The sequence below is a fragment of the Macadamia integrifolia genome, chromosome 5, assembly GCF_013358625.1.
Source record: "Macadamia integrifolia cultivar HAES 741 chromosome 5, SCU_Mint_v3, whole genome shotgun sequence".
Lineage (NCBI taxonomy): Eukaryota > Viridiplantae > Streptophyta > Magnoliopsida > Proteales > Proteaceae > Macadamia > Macadamia integrifolia.
In genome coordinates, this window is record NC_056561.1 from 20,011,478 (window position 1) to 20,026,188 (window position 14,711).

Sequence of the window (14,711 nt, forward strand, 5' to 3'; positions counted from 1 at the left end):
CTGTTTTCTCCTTTTATACTAGGTGGTAAAAAGGTTGCTCAAATCTGAGTTTAAATGTTGAGGTAAACTTAGATTTGAAACACATCCTTTGTAATATGGTCATTCATGGAAAGTATGGTGCTCACTTATGAGGATCATCCTAGTGGAACCAAACAACTCTAAAAATTAAGAATTATCATTCTAAAGAATGCCAGCTCAAAGATTTAAGCACTCGCAAAGTTGTCTGTGTGGCTGTTGGTGTTGTTTCTTAGAGTAAAAAAGTCAAAAAAAAATAAACACGAGAATCCTTAAATATTCCTCGTAAGTGCCGATTCCGATCCTAGGGAGGGGGTGTAATGCGCATCAGCGACTCCTAAGAAACACCGCCTATAGCCTGCAATTCTCCTTCTCTTCGCTCCTCTTACGTTCTTACCTGGGAGCTGATTTACAGCTTCGATTTCCTCTGTAATGGTGTCGAAGAAAGAAGAGAAATAGGGTTTGTTCTTGTAAACATCTCCTGGAACGATGGACGCACTTCTCCTCAGAAATCCTAATTTCACGCGACCTAACCTCGGGAAACAGATGTACGTTATCTCTTCTGCTTCTCTCTTGAATCTCTATAAAAAAGATTTCGCAGTAGTTCGATTAAAATTATTACATACTTGTATTCTGCTTGTATTAGTTCTTTTCAAGGAAACAGCCTTGTGCACTGTTAGTGGTTACGGTCATCGCTTATAGGTTCTCCGTTCTTGCATTGAATTCATTGAATCTCAGTTTGATTTTCGTTTTACTTTCTGGAATTTAACATGTATTCAAATCCAATCTAATATCGAAAACTTGCGAACTTACATTTAATGAAGCCAATAGGGTGTTTGGGCAACAAGGTCATGGCTTATCTCTGTTGATAAATGGTTTTCGCCCAATAGAAGGTGATACTCCTTATTTGCAAATATACCTAGCACTCATAAAAAGATGACAGAATTCTCTAAGGACGTCTCCTGCACATACAAATTTAATACCCCACCTTCGGCATTGCCATCAGTAAAGCACAATATCAAACTCTTTTGACTTGAAGAACCACATTCAGCATTGCCATAGACAAAAGACTAACATTATAGTATCCATTCAATCAGCTACAAAGCGAAACCTCAGTCTTTCCTGAGCATCCCAAATAATATCATCTCGTATAAAAGGAGGATACGAGGGCAAAAAATTAGACACTTGCAAAGCTACACATTTCTTGGCCAGCATATATATGCCACCTAGTTCACTTTCCTATAGATATGAGTAGTTCTCCATGTGATTGATGGAAGATAATTCCTGTAGAATAACCACTCCAGTTGAAACCTCCATGGAATGGACTGATTCTGAACACGTAGAACAGCTGCATTTGAGTCATTTTCTATCCAAAGGTCTGATAGACCTCTATTGTTTGCCAGATGAACACCAATGTTGGAAAAGTTAGTACACACACCCAGAAATCTAGTAAAACATCCCACTGATAGAATACAATATCTGTCTAATTTTTAATTGGAACGACCTTCCATCTCCTCATGGACCACTGGAGGAAGGAAGCTTAATTCAAGATTATAGCAGATAGAATAATCTTTAACTCGGCCATGGTTGGTAACACCAGTAGGACCCGATTCCCTGAATATGCTAATACAATGGTGCCTTCATGATCTTTACAAGCCATCAGTATAATTGCCAAGTTTGTTCATCACAACTAGTAGCTCTCTGAGTTGGCCATCGTTTATATACTCATTCAACTATTTATATCTAATCTCCATGTTTGTGTTTTAATTCCTCTCTCTCTCTCAGTCTTTTTTCTGAGGTTTGGATCATCACCTTGTGCTTTTTTGCTTTTACCATTTATGCGGCAGAAATTTAAAGAAGCCAATATATGGTGTAGTTTTCAGAAGGCCTACATGTACAATGGATGCAACTTTTGGAAGTAACTTAGGTAAGATGCCAATAGATTGCTCTTTAATTTAAAGACGAAATATAAAATTGTACAATTGTGAATTTTGCTTGTTTGTTCTTGTAATTCCCACTTGAGCTATGTTTTCAGTGATTTTTCGGACCCTTCATGTTTGAGTTCCTAACTTGGCATACTTCCATCAGTCATGGGCTTATTGGCACTTCCATTAGGTTCTTAAAAGTTGGTACCAGAGCCAATACACATCCAAGTTCAGTGTGATGGCACCAAGTGCAGGGTGGAGTTAGCCAAAGGGTAGGAACCTAAAAGGTATGCCAAAAGCCGTATGACTGATTATTATAGGAATGATCAATAAACTATGATGAACAGCTGACTACTAAAGGAGACGGAAGTATAATTGGCTATATAGGGATTTACTCTTTAAGGATGATCTGACCCATTGATGATTCCAGTTCATGCTGTAAAATAATTTGGAGTCTTAATTTCTCTTTAAACTTGGATACCCGATGCAGAGGAGAATCAGTTCACAATTGCATCCAATGGTGGTTTATTTGTTCTCTGTCTGTAATTTCAAGTGTTGCTTTGTTGCATTTGTATTTGCATGGATGTGTAAAACCATAATTTTTAGCATTATTTATTATCCACTTTTGCATAACCTTGGGACCTTGTTTCAAAATGCATTGAATGTTTATAGCAGAGACCTTTAACAGATTGAAAATGTAGTGGAGTCAAATTTTAATTTGATTAGCATAGCTCTTCTATAGTTAGGAATTATAATTTTCAGTGGTTGTGGTCCAGTTTCGATACTTGGTTGGGATGAATGGTCTGCTTAAATTAAGACCAGAAAAGGTTGTAGAAGCCTTTAAAGGTGCAATTGATAGTGAAATTGGACTGCTTAGAGCAGTGTATAGAGAAAATTGGATTTATCTAACTCTCCCAACCCCCCCAACCCCCACCCCCATTTTTAATAAATTTGTTGGTGGGTAGGGGAAAAGTGGTTCAATTTCTGGAGCTTCTGCCTTGGTAAAGTTGTACACACGAAGAATAAAAGGTGATAAAGTGAGAATGGTTGCAGCATATTTTAATAGGTTGCAGAAGCTTGTGGTTATGAAAATTCCCTTGATCGGAGAGGGGGTTGGAGAATATCGTGAGTGAAGCAAATAAAATATGGAATGAGAAAGAAGATATTGGTATATAGGAGGTGATGTGCTTGGATCATTTGCATTGTTTGAGCTGGCCTTTAACCATGTAACTTAATTGTGCATGCACCATAGAGCTACCTCATTCATTTCCCTTCATCTCCATGGGTATCAATCTATTGGCCCCATGCCCCCATGTAAGCTGGTCTGGGCCTGAACTGACATAGGCCCAATCCAGCAAGTAACTCATGCATGCACCCTCATCAGAATTTCAGGGACACCATTTTGTAGTTTTATATGTAAATGGAAGGTACAGGCCTGGCATTCATGCTTAATGTTTATTTTTCTTTTTTTTTTCAAAATAATTCTGGAAGGTGCCTTTTTGGGTTGGATCATCTTCCTATTTTTAGTTCAATTCTAAATTTGTTAGCTGATTTGGCATCTAACTGCTACAGTTCCTATGTATGTGCAACTTCTGTTTCAAGAGAACCCTAACTTTTTTTTTTTTGGGGGGTTATAGGAAATGTTCCAAAATTTCCACGAATGAACGTGTGGAACCCTTATAAGCGCCTTGGTATTAGCCCTGATGCTTCTTCAGAAGAAATATGGAGTTCACGCTATTTTCTGTTGCAACAATATGCTGGACATGAGAGAAGTGAAGAATCCATAGAAGCAGCATTTGAGAAAATATTGATGGCTACCTTCGAACAAAGGAAGAAAACAAAATTTAACCTGAAAACCAGGTTAAAAAGGAAAATGGAGGAGTCTCCATCTTGGGTAAAGAATTTGCTCAGTTTTGTAGAAGCCCCTGCTAAAGAAGTGATTCTTAGAAGACTTTTCCTCTTTGCTTTCATGGGTGGCTGGAGTATAGTGAATTCTGCACAGGGTGGACCAGCATTTCAGGTTTTTTCATCTCTTCTTATGCATCTATTTGCTTCTTTAGTTGTATTGAAATGAATTTCCTATGTAAGGGATTGAAGGATACTGCATGCTGCCAGTACTTTATAATCAAAGTTTCATTGGGATTCTTATTGTTCTTCTGGTGGTCATTGATCTGAGCATCTAATACGTGGTACCTTGAAGAAATACTGTGACCTCGATGCAAGGATCATTATCCTTCTCAACATGGCTTTGCTAGCTCCAGACTTTGGTTGAAGACAATGCACTGATGATGCCTATTTTGAGTCTGGAATTTGGTTCTATTGTTCCTCTGTTCATTTTCTTTAGCCTGGTGAGATACAGGAGATAAGAGATGCCTTGGGTCTTGTTTCTTTTATGCTCAGGTTTCTCCTGCTTGGAAGTGAAGGGAAGGGAAATGAAACAAAAACAAAATTTTAATGAAAATATTTGTAATTGTTTGGGTATTTGAACTCCCCCATTGATTGGATTACTGGATTGAAGGATATCCGTTTGAGGGCGATTTCCAGATTCATTCGAACCACCAATCCAAATGACATAATGCTCGACTTTGTGAAGGGAGAACTGAGCAGACCAAAAATGATAGTGTAACTAACTCAAAAACTTATTAATTTTAGGAATGAAATTTTACTTCACTTTTCATCCAATTACTTGGATTTGAATAAGAAAATATGAGAGAGCCAAGGGATTTATTTGAAAGGTTTTAGTTTTTTACTACAGTGATTACAAAAGTTTTCATTTTCATTTTTAAATTAATTTTGCACCCCTTCATCTCCCTTTACTTTCAACTAGACATTGAGTCTCAATGGAGGAAAAAATCAATATTTAACTGCATAATCTTTTATTTATCATTTTAATTTTTGTGGAAATTTCTCCTCTTAATTTGGTGGTCTTTTTGTAGGTGGCTGTCTCCTTGGCAGCTTGTATTTACTTCCTCAATGAGAAGACACAGAGCTTAGCCAGGGCTTTCATTCTCGGGTGAGTTCATAACCATGGTAAAACTGATTTTGAAAATTGCAGATCTGCACGTATTGTATCAGCATTTGTTTATCAACTGATTGTAATTATCAATTGATTACAGATTTGGAGCTCTTGTGGGTGGGTGGATATGTGGTTCTTTCCTAGTTCCTGTGGTGCCTTCTGTTCTTCTACAGCCAACTTGGACGCTCGAACTGCTCACTTCTCTTTTTGTCTATTTCTTCATGTTTCTTGCATGTACCTTTCTCAAGTGAAAAACCTTGCCAGTGTTTTTGACTCAATAAATGATGTCAAGAGCTAGGTCAAATTGACCATTTTTTGAGGAATATGTCTTTGTTCTGATTGCTTGTGCCATAAATCATCTCGGTTGGATGACATTTAGGCCTCATTTGGTTCAGAAGTGTTGGAAAACAAAATCTTCAGTAAAATGAAGTAAAATTAAATGAAAAAAACTTATGAAAGAAACTTTAATTAAGGTGTTTGGTTAGGAGTAGAGTCGATATAGACTGCGATGAAACATATGGGGTCAACAACATAAAGTTTGGAGATGCAACGAAGTATTATTTACTTGTCAAGGCTAGAGGAGATATTTAGCACAATTGTGTTGTGAAATTACTTGTCGACTTGGTGAGGAGGGGCATTTTTGTACATATTGTTATCAGAACTCTATCAGAAAGTTGTGGCAAAGGCGGCGAAGGAGGAGGAGTTTCGAGTTCTTGAGACATGTTAGAAACATTTGCATGCGATCAACATTCATGAACTAGCATGATCAGTTTTTAAATTTGTAACGAGAAAACCACCAAAAAAGAAGAAAGAAAACCAAAGGTTGAGTTGCCTTGTCAGCAAAAGTTAGTCAGGTCAATCCGTGTCAAAAAATATAAATAGCACACAATTTAAACAATTTTTTTTTTTTTTTTTTTATGAATAATAATATATAAACCCAAAGAGAAAAAAATATACAAGGGGAAAGAGTGGGGCGGCACAAGGCCAGACAAGGGAGAATCACCCAGCCAAGAAGGGGGGAATTACACGGTTCTTGAAGTTTAAACAGGTTCCGATTAAATAATCAGTTAATGATTTTGAGAGTTCTTGAAGTTTAAACAGGTTTTAGAGAATGAGGAAAAGAGTTAAAACAACCTAGAAAGATGAATTAAGAGCAAATTATATTCATTAGAGGGAAGAAGGTTTGAATTATACAGGTCAGAGAGCAAACAGATAGTTGAAAATATGAATTCGATTCGAATTCGTTTAGGGGTATCCGTATCCGACCAGATATATTCGTATCCGAACACATCCGATCCAAATTTGATCCGTATCTGATCCGAATTCGATCTATATCCAATCCGTTTACATCCTAACTACACCTACTGGATATAAGACCTAAGGGGGTGGGGGGGAGGAGAATGACTGAAGAGAGGTTCCAGGAAGTAACAAATAAGTCTGTTCCTAGGGGAGTCAAGAACCGAGCGGTGTAGGAGAGCTGCAATTTTGGTGGAGACATCAAAGAAGATAGTCTTCCAAATCCTTTTGAAAGAACGAGAGTTGGACATCCATCTAAAGGTGGTTGATGGTGGCACAAAAGGTAAGCTTTCCAACCGCATCACAAATGGAGTGTCCGTGAAAAGTCATGTCAATCCATAGCCATTCCCTACTAAGAGGAAGGGCTCTTCCTTAGTACTAACAAAGAATCAATTTTAGGTTCCTTTCCTTGGAACTTGGGATCACTTCACTGGAAGGGTCTGTATCTCTTATAACCATCTTCTGTGATGTTCTTCAGAGCACATTGACCGACCGAGTACACAATAAGAAGAAAAATCATGACACAGATATTGAGGATGGCCAACTTTCTCCAGTCATTCTTCAAACTGGCCAGAACCCCTGCTTTGCATGACTTGCAGTCGATGCAAAGTATTTGTTGGTTGTTGCTCCATGTTGTGCAATCATCATCTGGTACAGCTGGGCCTGATTTTGGGGGCACCCAGAAGGTTGCATTCTTGTATATGAAACCACAGGCAATAGGGGGCTTGCAGCAACCAGACTGAAAAATGAAAGATCAGTAGTAGTAAGTTAATTATGCAATGAAAAAATATATGTACTTACATATATCTTGAGATATGATTATTTACATTGAAGAAGTAAAAGCAGGTGGTTCAAAATACAAGGTACTGATATTTAACCAAAATATCCTGATATAGCAGAAACAAAGATTTTTATCCCATACATCAGTGCAAATATTTGATTTCCAAGTGAAGAAAGCAACGACATCGATGCAGTTCATCAGGGGCCATCACTGGGAGATTAGACTCAAATTGTTTTGGATGTTGAAGCATATTGCTTGACCTATCTCATGACTACCATTGAATTAAGATTATGATTGTGATCAGCAAAAGCCAAACACATCAGAATACTATAATGTGTGGGAAGGAAGCATCAAAGGTGTAGCCAGCATTCAAGATCTGAAAATCTATATATTTTCTATGAGTGGTTCTGTATGAAAATAGTTTTGTTAATCCAAGACAGAGGTATCATACATCAATATGAATACAAAACAATATATAACAATAGAAAATTAACCCTAAACTATTGGTACAGACCCTAGTACAATGGTTCCCTTGTTGCACCACTCTTTAATTAATTTATCTATAAGGGTGTTTCATGAACAATCACCCATGAGAACTATTGTGTTTATGGGATCATAGAAGAGACCATGACCCTACCATGTTTAATTAAACTAGTACCCAAAGAGTTCATTGGCAGGAGAACAAAATAATGGTAAATTGTGTGAGGTGGTAGCAGAGGTGATAAACTCTTGCCATTCTTTTGCCATGCAACATTTATCTCATTATTTCAAAATTTAACTAGAATGTTATTGTATTCTGCTTTTAGTTGTTGAAGCTAAATAGTCCAATTGCTACATCAACGTAGCAAGGGAGATGGCATGTAACTGCGGTTATATTAAGTTTTAAAAGGAGTCCTGGCTTCAGTCAGTTTGGTAGTTGTTCTGCGTAAAACATCTATCCTACTAAGAGACATTCGAGAAGTCAGAATACTCCTTTATTTTGAGTTTCAATTGAGAGAACTCTCTAATCAGTGAGAAGACTTTACAATGTTGTGGCAGTGATGGCGGGATTGATTGGTCCTAATGGAAGTGATTTCCTTGTCGTGACTTTTGTAGCTCATTTTGATCTTGAGCTACATCAGATGGATGTTAAAATAGAATTCCTAAATGATCTTATGGAAGAGGTATATATGGAAGAACCAGAAGGTTTTTCATTGAACAAAGGAAATCATTTGATCTTTAGGCTCAAAAGATCTATATATGAAATGAAAATAGACCTCTTGGAGGTGGTACCTAAAGTTAGGCTCCACGATTACTTCCTTCAGTTTTATGGAGAATCATGTTGATCAATATATCGCATAAAGACCAAGGAAAATCGTTTCTTCATTTTGACACTATATGTGGATGACATTCTCTTGGCAACCAATAATCTATAATTGGTGCATAAGACAAAAAACTTCTTGGCATATAAATTTGATACGAAGAATAATAGTGAAGCTTTCTATGTTTTAGGCATAGAAATTCACCGGAACAAGTCTAACAAGACCTTCGGCCAAAGAAGATATATCAAAAATATTTTGGGACGTTTCAAGATAAAGCATTGTTCATCGAATGTAGTACCAATTTTTAAGGGTGGCAGACTTAATATGGAATGATATCTAACAACTGTTTTAGACAAGCAATAAATGCAAAGTATTCCATATGCATCTAAGTATGCAGTTTGAGGTATGCACAAATTTGTACAAGGCTTGACATCACTTTCACAGTGGGAGTTTTAGGGAGATTCCAGAAGAATCTTAGTATGCCACATTGGAAGCCAATGAAGAAAGTTCTAAGATATTTTGTAAGGTTCTAAAGATCACATGTTGACATATCGACGATTGGTTATTTGAAGCCAACTAGATAATTAGATTCAAACTATGTTGAAAGTAAAGATATAGTATCCTAGAAAGGTGTGAAGCAACAAAATGTTGTTTCATAAACTATGGAAGCAGAGATAATGACATGCTATGAGACAATCTCTCAAGCCAAGTTATTAAGTCTAATGGTTTCTTCATCATCTAGATATGACCTTTTTTCCTGGGTGCTCATTTTGTATAGGCTTTCAACTTAATGTCTCTATTCAGTGGCCGTGGTTATTGACAAAAACTTATTGAATCCACTGGGCTCATAACAAATTAAAAGTAACTACAATGCAGTAAGTTCTCTAACAATACATGCTTTGTGAGTTGGTGTAGATACATAGAGATTAAGCTTTGATGTTAAAGAAGATGTTTAAAACACATTGTTGCTAAAGAAATAATTGTCAACCCTTTCACAATGGAGCTTTAACCTAATGTGTTTGTGGAACATGTGAGTCATATAGGTTTACCTAAATCATTATGTACACAATGTTGTTGAGATGGATTATAAAAATTTAAATTTTTTATCCTTTATTTTGTTTGCACAAATTAAGTTTTGAAATGACCCAGAATTAACCATAGTATTTCAAAATTAACAATGGTTTTGATTTTATAAAGTTGAGAGAGAGAAAGAGAGAGAGAGAAACCTCGAGAGGAGACAGGCTCATCCGGTAGAGCACAGAAGCCTTGCGAAGATGATCATTCCTAAGACTCCCGCAAACCTGAGCTTGAATTAAGCAACTCTTGATCTTAACCCAACTATGTCCATCAACGACGTTTTCCTGCAACCACTTGGAGTAATCTCCGAGCTTGTGATCCTTGATTCCTGTGCCCGGCACAGCTTTGCCAGCGCCTTTGCTGGTGACGGCGATGGCGAAAAAGGAGAAAACGAAGAGGCTCAAGATAATGAGAAACGTGAGGAATAGGTAAAGCCATAGAAGAGATGAAACTCTGCAACAAGAACCGATCAATCCGACCAAAGATAAGAAAAACAGAATTATTCCTAACACCATGAGTGGGACTCCCAAGGTTCTCTCGCATTCGTTAATTGCATGCTTTCTCAACCACAATGATATGGTCAGGACTGGGATTGATGCTACTAGGCCCAACAAGTTTAGGAGGGCTATCAGACTGTTGCTCACCCTTAACATTTTATGATTTCTTTGTCTGTATCCCTGTATCTCTGTATCTGTATCTACCCAGTATCAAATCGATTCTCTCTTTCTCTCTCTAGATCAATTGAACACGACAGTTTCTCTCTGATTCTCTCAATTGAACAGGGTTTCTGTGGTAGAGATGACAGAAACCGTGTTTGATTTTCAGAGAGAGAGAGAGAGAGAGAGAGAGAGAGAGAGAGGCAGAAAAACAGAACAGGGAGCGAGGCAGAAAAACAGAAACACAGTAATGCAGGAAAATGCGGTGGCAGTTATAGTCATTCCATGTATGGGCCTATATCTCCCCTACTCCCCTCTGATTTCAAACTGTTTTTTTTTTTTTTTTTTTAAGGTGTCAGGTGTGATTCCAATTGCCAACTGTTTGTTGTTTCTGTTACTCTGAATTTTCATCTATTACGATTGCCCCTCAATTGATATCTAAAATTACTTTACCAAAAAAAAGAAATATGGAGAATTGTTTCATGTGGGAGAGCGTGGCTTCTACACACACAGGTCAATGGGAGTTTGGGAATGAGCACGGAAGCATCAGGTGGGTGTCATTATCTCATTTCATGGGGTCGGGGGCAGTCATTTTGTCCCACCATGAGGAACGTGACCTCTACATGTGCAAGGTCAATGGGAGTGGGCACCGAAGCATCTAATGGGGGTGTCATTATTGCATTTCATGGGGGTAGTGATATGCGTTTTTTTTCTGTTGTAAGAGTTGAGTTGTGCCGTCATAGGATCCTGGTCTTGTGGTTAGTATGAATAAGGAAGACATTGTGATCCCTACCTTATAGGGAATTGCTACTTTGTAGGGATGGGGGGTTTCTTATCATTATCTTCTTGTGATCCTCTTTGAGCAGTGTCGCAGGAAAAAGGGTAACCAACGTTCCTATCTGAGGAACTTAATTTCTAAACAAACCATTCTGGTATCAGAGCGTGACGATCCTATGGCAGAGGGAACGAGACTGTCCCAGATGGATGACCGAATGCGGAAACTCAAAGCTGCTAACGAACAATTGAACATTGCTTCGGCAAGGCATGATGCGAGGTTAGAAGAAATTTTGGCGAAGTTGACCGAACTGTAGCCTAATGGGGCTACTAGATGCTCTCAAGCCCAGGGTAGCGTACCGAGTGGTAGCAGCGCATCAGGGGCAAATGGTCAGTCCTTTGGAACATATGGAGGCATCCAAACGAGATCCATGCGTTTGGGTTTTCCACGCTTCAATGGAACACAACCGAACAGTTGGATCTTGAAGGCCAAGCATTACTTCATGTATCATCAGGTACCAATGGAGCAATGGCTAATAGTGGCTGCTCTTAATATGGAAGGAGACGCCCTTGAATGGTATCAATGGTACACAGAATATAAATCAAATGTGACGTGGGAAGAATTTGTTGAAGCACTAGATGCTCGTTTTGGACCTGCTCATACTGAGAATTACGCAGGTAGTCTGTCTAAACTCTGCCAAGTCTCTACGGTCCTGGAATTTCAAAAGGAATTTCAGGCTCTGTCCAACAAGGTTAAAGGGTTGTCTGAACCTTATCTAGTTGATGTCTTCGTCAGTGGTCTCAAGGAGGAGTCGCGAGTTGGTGTTCAGAAGATGAAGCCGACAACATTACCTGAAGCCTTCAACTTAGCTACGCTCCAAGAGGAGGAAGACAAGATTCGTCGTCGAGTGATGCGACCAAGTATGTTGTCCCGACCTCAACCAAGTCAACACTCTGGTACAATGCCAATCGTCAAGCGACTCGCTCCTGCCGAAACCCTCGAACGGAGGGAGAAAGGCTTATGCTATCATTGTGATGAAAGATACACTGCCAATCACCGATGCAAAACTCAAAAACTCTTTTGGGTGGAAGGGTTGGAAAGGTTGATGGAGGATGAGGAGGCAGCTTGAGATGATGATGTCGAGCCTAATATGGGAACCAAGGATTTCAGCAACATGGAGGAAGCACCTGAAATATCTTTACATGCTATTGCTAGGTTGAGAGCACCACAAACTATGAGAATTGTTGGATCCATCAGCCATTGTCAACTTACTATATTGATAGATAGTGAGTCAACCCATAATTTCATAGACCCAATGATCATACGGAAAGCCCACGTTTCTATTCATTCAGATGTTGTTTTTGAGGTTATGGTGGCTAATGAGGAGAGATTGAAGGGAAAGGGTTGATGGAAAGATCTTCAACTTCAAGCACAAGGTGTTCCAATCAAAGCTGATTTTTATTTATTGTGTCTTGGAGGTTGTGATGCAGTGTTAGGAGCTGGCATGGTTATACACTCTTGGGCCCATCTTATAGGATTTCTCTTCCTTGTCCATGCAATTTAAAAATCAAGAAAGAGAATATACTCTCAAGGGTATTACCTATTCTCCATCAGAGGTAGTTGGGCCTGATAAAATGTCTAAGCAGATTATGGGAACGGGAAAGGCTTACATGTTACATATGTTTAGTATGGAGGTTACATCAGAGCCGGTCGAGGAATCACAACGCATTCAAAAAAATTTAGATGACTTCCTAGATATTTTGCGGAACCGAAGGGCCTTTCTCCTGCAAGATTTCAAGATCATCAAATACCTCTTGTTGAAGGAGCTCAGCCAGTGTCCGTACAGCCTTACAGGTACCCCTATTTTCAGAAATCAGAAATTGAGAAAAGTGTGAATGAATTGTATCTTCAGTGGTTATTAGGCCGAGCAAGTCCCCATTTTCCTCTTCGGTTTTTCTAGTTCGGAAGCATGATAGATCACGGCGGATGTGCATGGATTATAGAGCTTTGAATAAAGTGACGATTAAAGATAAGTTCCCTATCCCTATTATAGACAAATTATTAGATGAATTACATGGGGAAAAATTTTTCTCTAAGTTGGATTTAAGGTCTGGATATCATCAAATCAGGGTGAATGATGGGGATATTCCTATAACTGCTTTTCGAACCCATGAAGTTCACTACGAATTCTTAGCGATGCTTTTTGGGTTAATGAATGCACCATCAACCTTTCAGAGCTTAATGAACAATATATTCAGAAATTATTGGTGTTAATTTGTATTGGTTTTCTTTGATGACATCCTTGTATATAGAAAAAATTTCTCTGAGCATTTGCAGCACTTGAGGACAGTGTTGGAAGTCTTGAAGAGTCACCAACTTTATGCAAAAAAATCCAAATGTGTTTTTGGCAGCAAGATGGTTCACTATTTGGGGCATGTTATTTCAGAAGCAGGTGTTGCTATGGATCACCAAAAAATTCGGTGCATGGTGGAGTGGCCCATTCCAACTTCAGAGAAATCTCTTAGGGGCTTCCTTGGATTGACGGGATATTACAGAAAGTTTGGTGAAGGGTATGGAAAAATTGCAGCCCCTCTTACGTCCCTCTTGAAGAAGAATTCTTGGGGTTGGAATTCATAAGCAAATCAAGCCTTCACAAACTTGGATGCAATGACAAGAGCACTCGTGCTAACCTTGCCAAACTTTTCTTTCCCCTTTGTAATAGAATGTGATGCATGTGGGACCGGGGTTGGAGCGGTCTTGATGCAACAAGGCCACCCAATTGCTTATTTCAGCCAAGCACTCCATGGGCGTAAACTTTGTCTCTCCACTTACGAGAAGGAATTGGTTGCCATTATCATTGCCGTTAAGAAATGGAAGCCATATTTGATGGGGCGTCAGTTATCATCCACACGGATCAACACAGTCTCAAGCACCTTCTAGAGCAAAGAATTTAGGGAAAATTACATGATTACCCATTTTTGGGTTTTCCTTTATAAAATTACCCACAAAAATTTTTGATTAACAAAAATACCCAAAATTAGGTTTGAGTTTACAAAACTACCCACCCAAAGTTTTAGTTAACAAAAATACCCAAAATAAGGTTTGGGCTTAAAAAACTACCCAAAATAGTGATTCTTCATCTTCCACATATAATCATGTATTTTTTTATGGCTAAAACTTTGAGTGAGTAGTTTTGTAAACCAAAACTCAATTTTAGGTATTTTTGTTAGGGTGAGTGGTAGCAAGACGTACGTATTGCAATCTTATTTTTACTTTCTTTTAATATTAACCGTCCATTTAATATTAGATTAATCTAAACCATCTATTAGTTTTTTATATTGTAACGGATTCCTAGTTTTTAGGGTTGAGAGATGACGGACGTGGTTACTTAACTTGTCTAATATTTTTTTTAAATAAATAAATAAATAATTCCAATATAAGAGGACTCCTCCTTCGATTTTCCTGGGAAATCTCAATTCTCTCTCTCTCTCTCTCCTTGCTTATTCTTCAATGTCGTTCCTTCTTTTTACAACCGCCATCATCATCATCTCTCTCTCTTTCTCTCAAAATAGAATGAGATAAGAAAAAAATCAACATAACTATTTTCAGGCATTGATTCATATGAGAGATTTAGCCACACATATCCAAATACCATGTTTACATATTAATCATCAGGGAAGGGATTTGGACAATAAAGCTTGCATGTATGGTAGAGGACAACCATGGATACAAATCTTCAGTGAGATTGGCATACAAAACTTCAACTAGACTAGAGAGCACTGAAAAAGGAAGAAAAAAGAAGGAACAGCCTTGAAGAAGAAGCAAGGAGAGAGAGAGGATCGAGATTTCTAAGCGGAATCAAAGGAGAA

General features: G+C 38.3%; 2 protein-coding genes across 2 annotated transcripts; one reads left to right on the forward strand and one right to left on the reverse strand.

The window, feature by feature from the left end:
• Positions 1-316: 316 nt before the first annotated feature.
• On the forward strand, positions 317-5,279 carry LOC122078766 (protein CHAPERONE-LIKE PROTEIN OF POR1, chloroplastic-like). The gene is made up of 5 exons (XM_042644889.1): positions 317-563; positions 1,863-1,942; positions 3,578-3,960; positions 4,877-4,953; positions 5,057-5,279. Exons 1-5 carry the CDS (start codon positions 505-507, stop codon positions 5,205-5,207), a joined length of 750 nt encoding a protein of 249 aa, XP_042500823.1. The 5' UTR covers positions 317-504; the 3' UTR covers positions 5,208-5,279.
• A 1,345-nt stretch (positions 5,280-6,624) lies between these two features.
• Positions 6,625-10,251, reverse strand: LOC122080241 (tetraspanin-8-like). Its single transcript, XM_042647180.1, has 2 exons — positions 9,561-10,251; positions 6,625-6,991 (listed from the first exon to the last, which is right to left on the reverse strand). The coding sequence occupies exons 1-2, from the start codon at positions 10,062-10,064 to the stop codon at positions 6,680-6,682; spliced, it is 816 nt and encodes a 271-aa protein (XP_042503114.1). The 5' UTR covers positions 10,065-10,251; the 3' UTR covers positions 6,625-6,679.
• Positions 10,252-14,711: the final 4,460 nt, after the last annotated feature.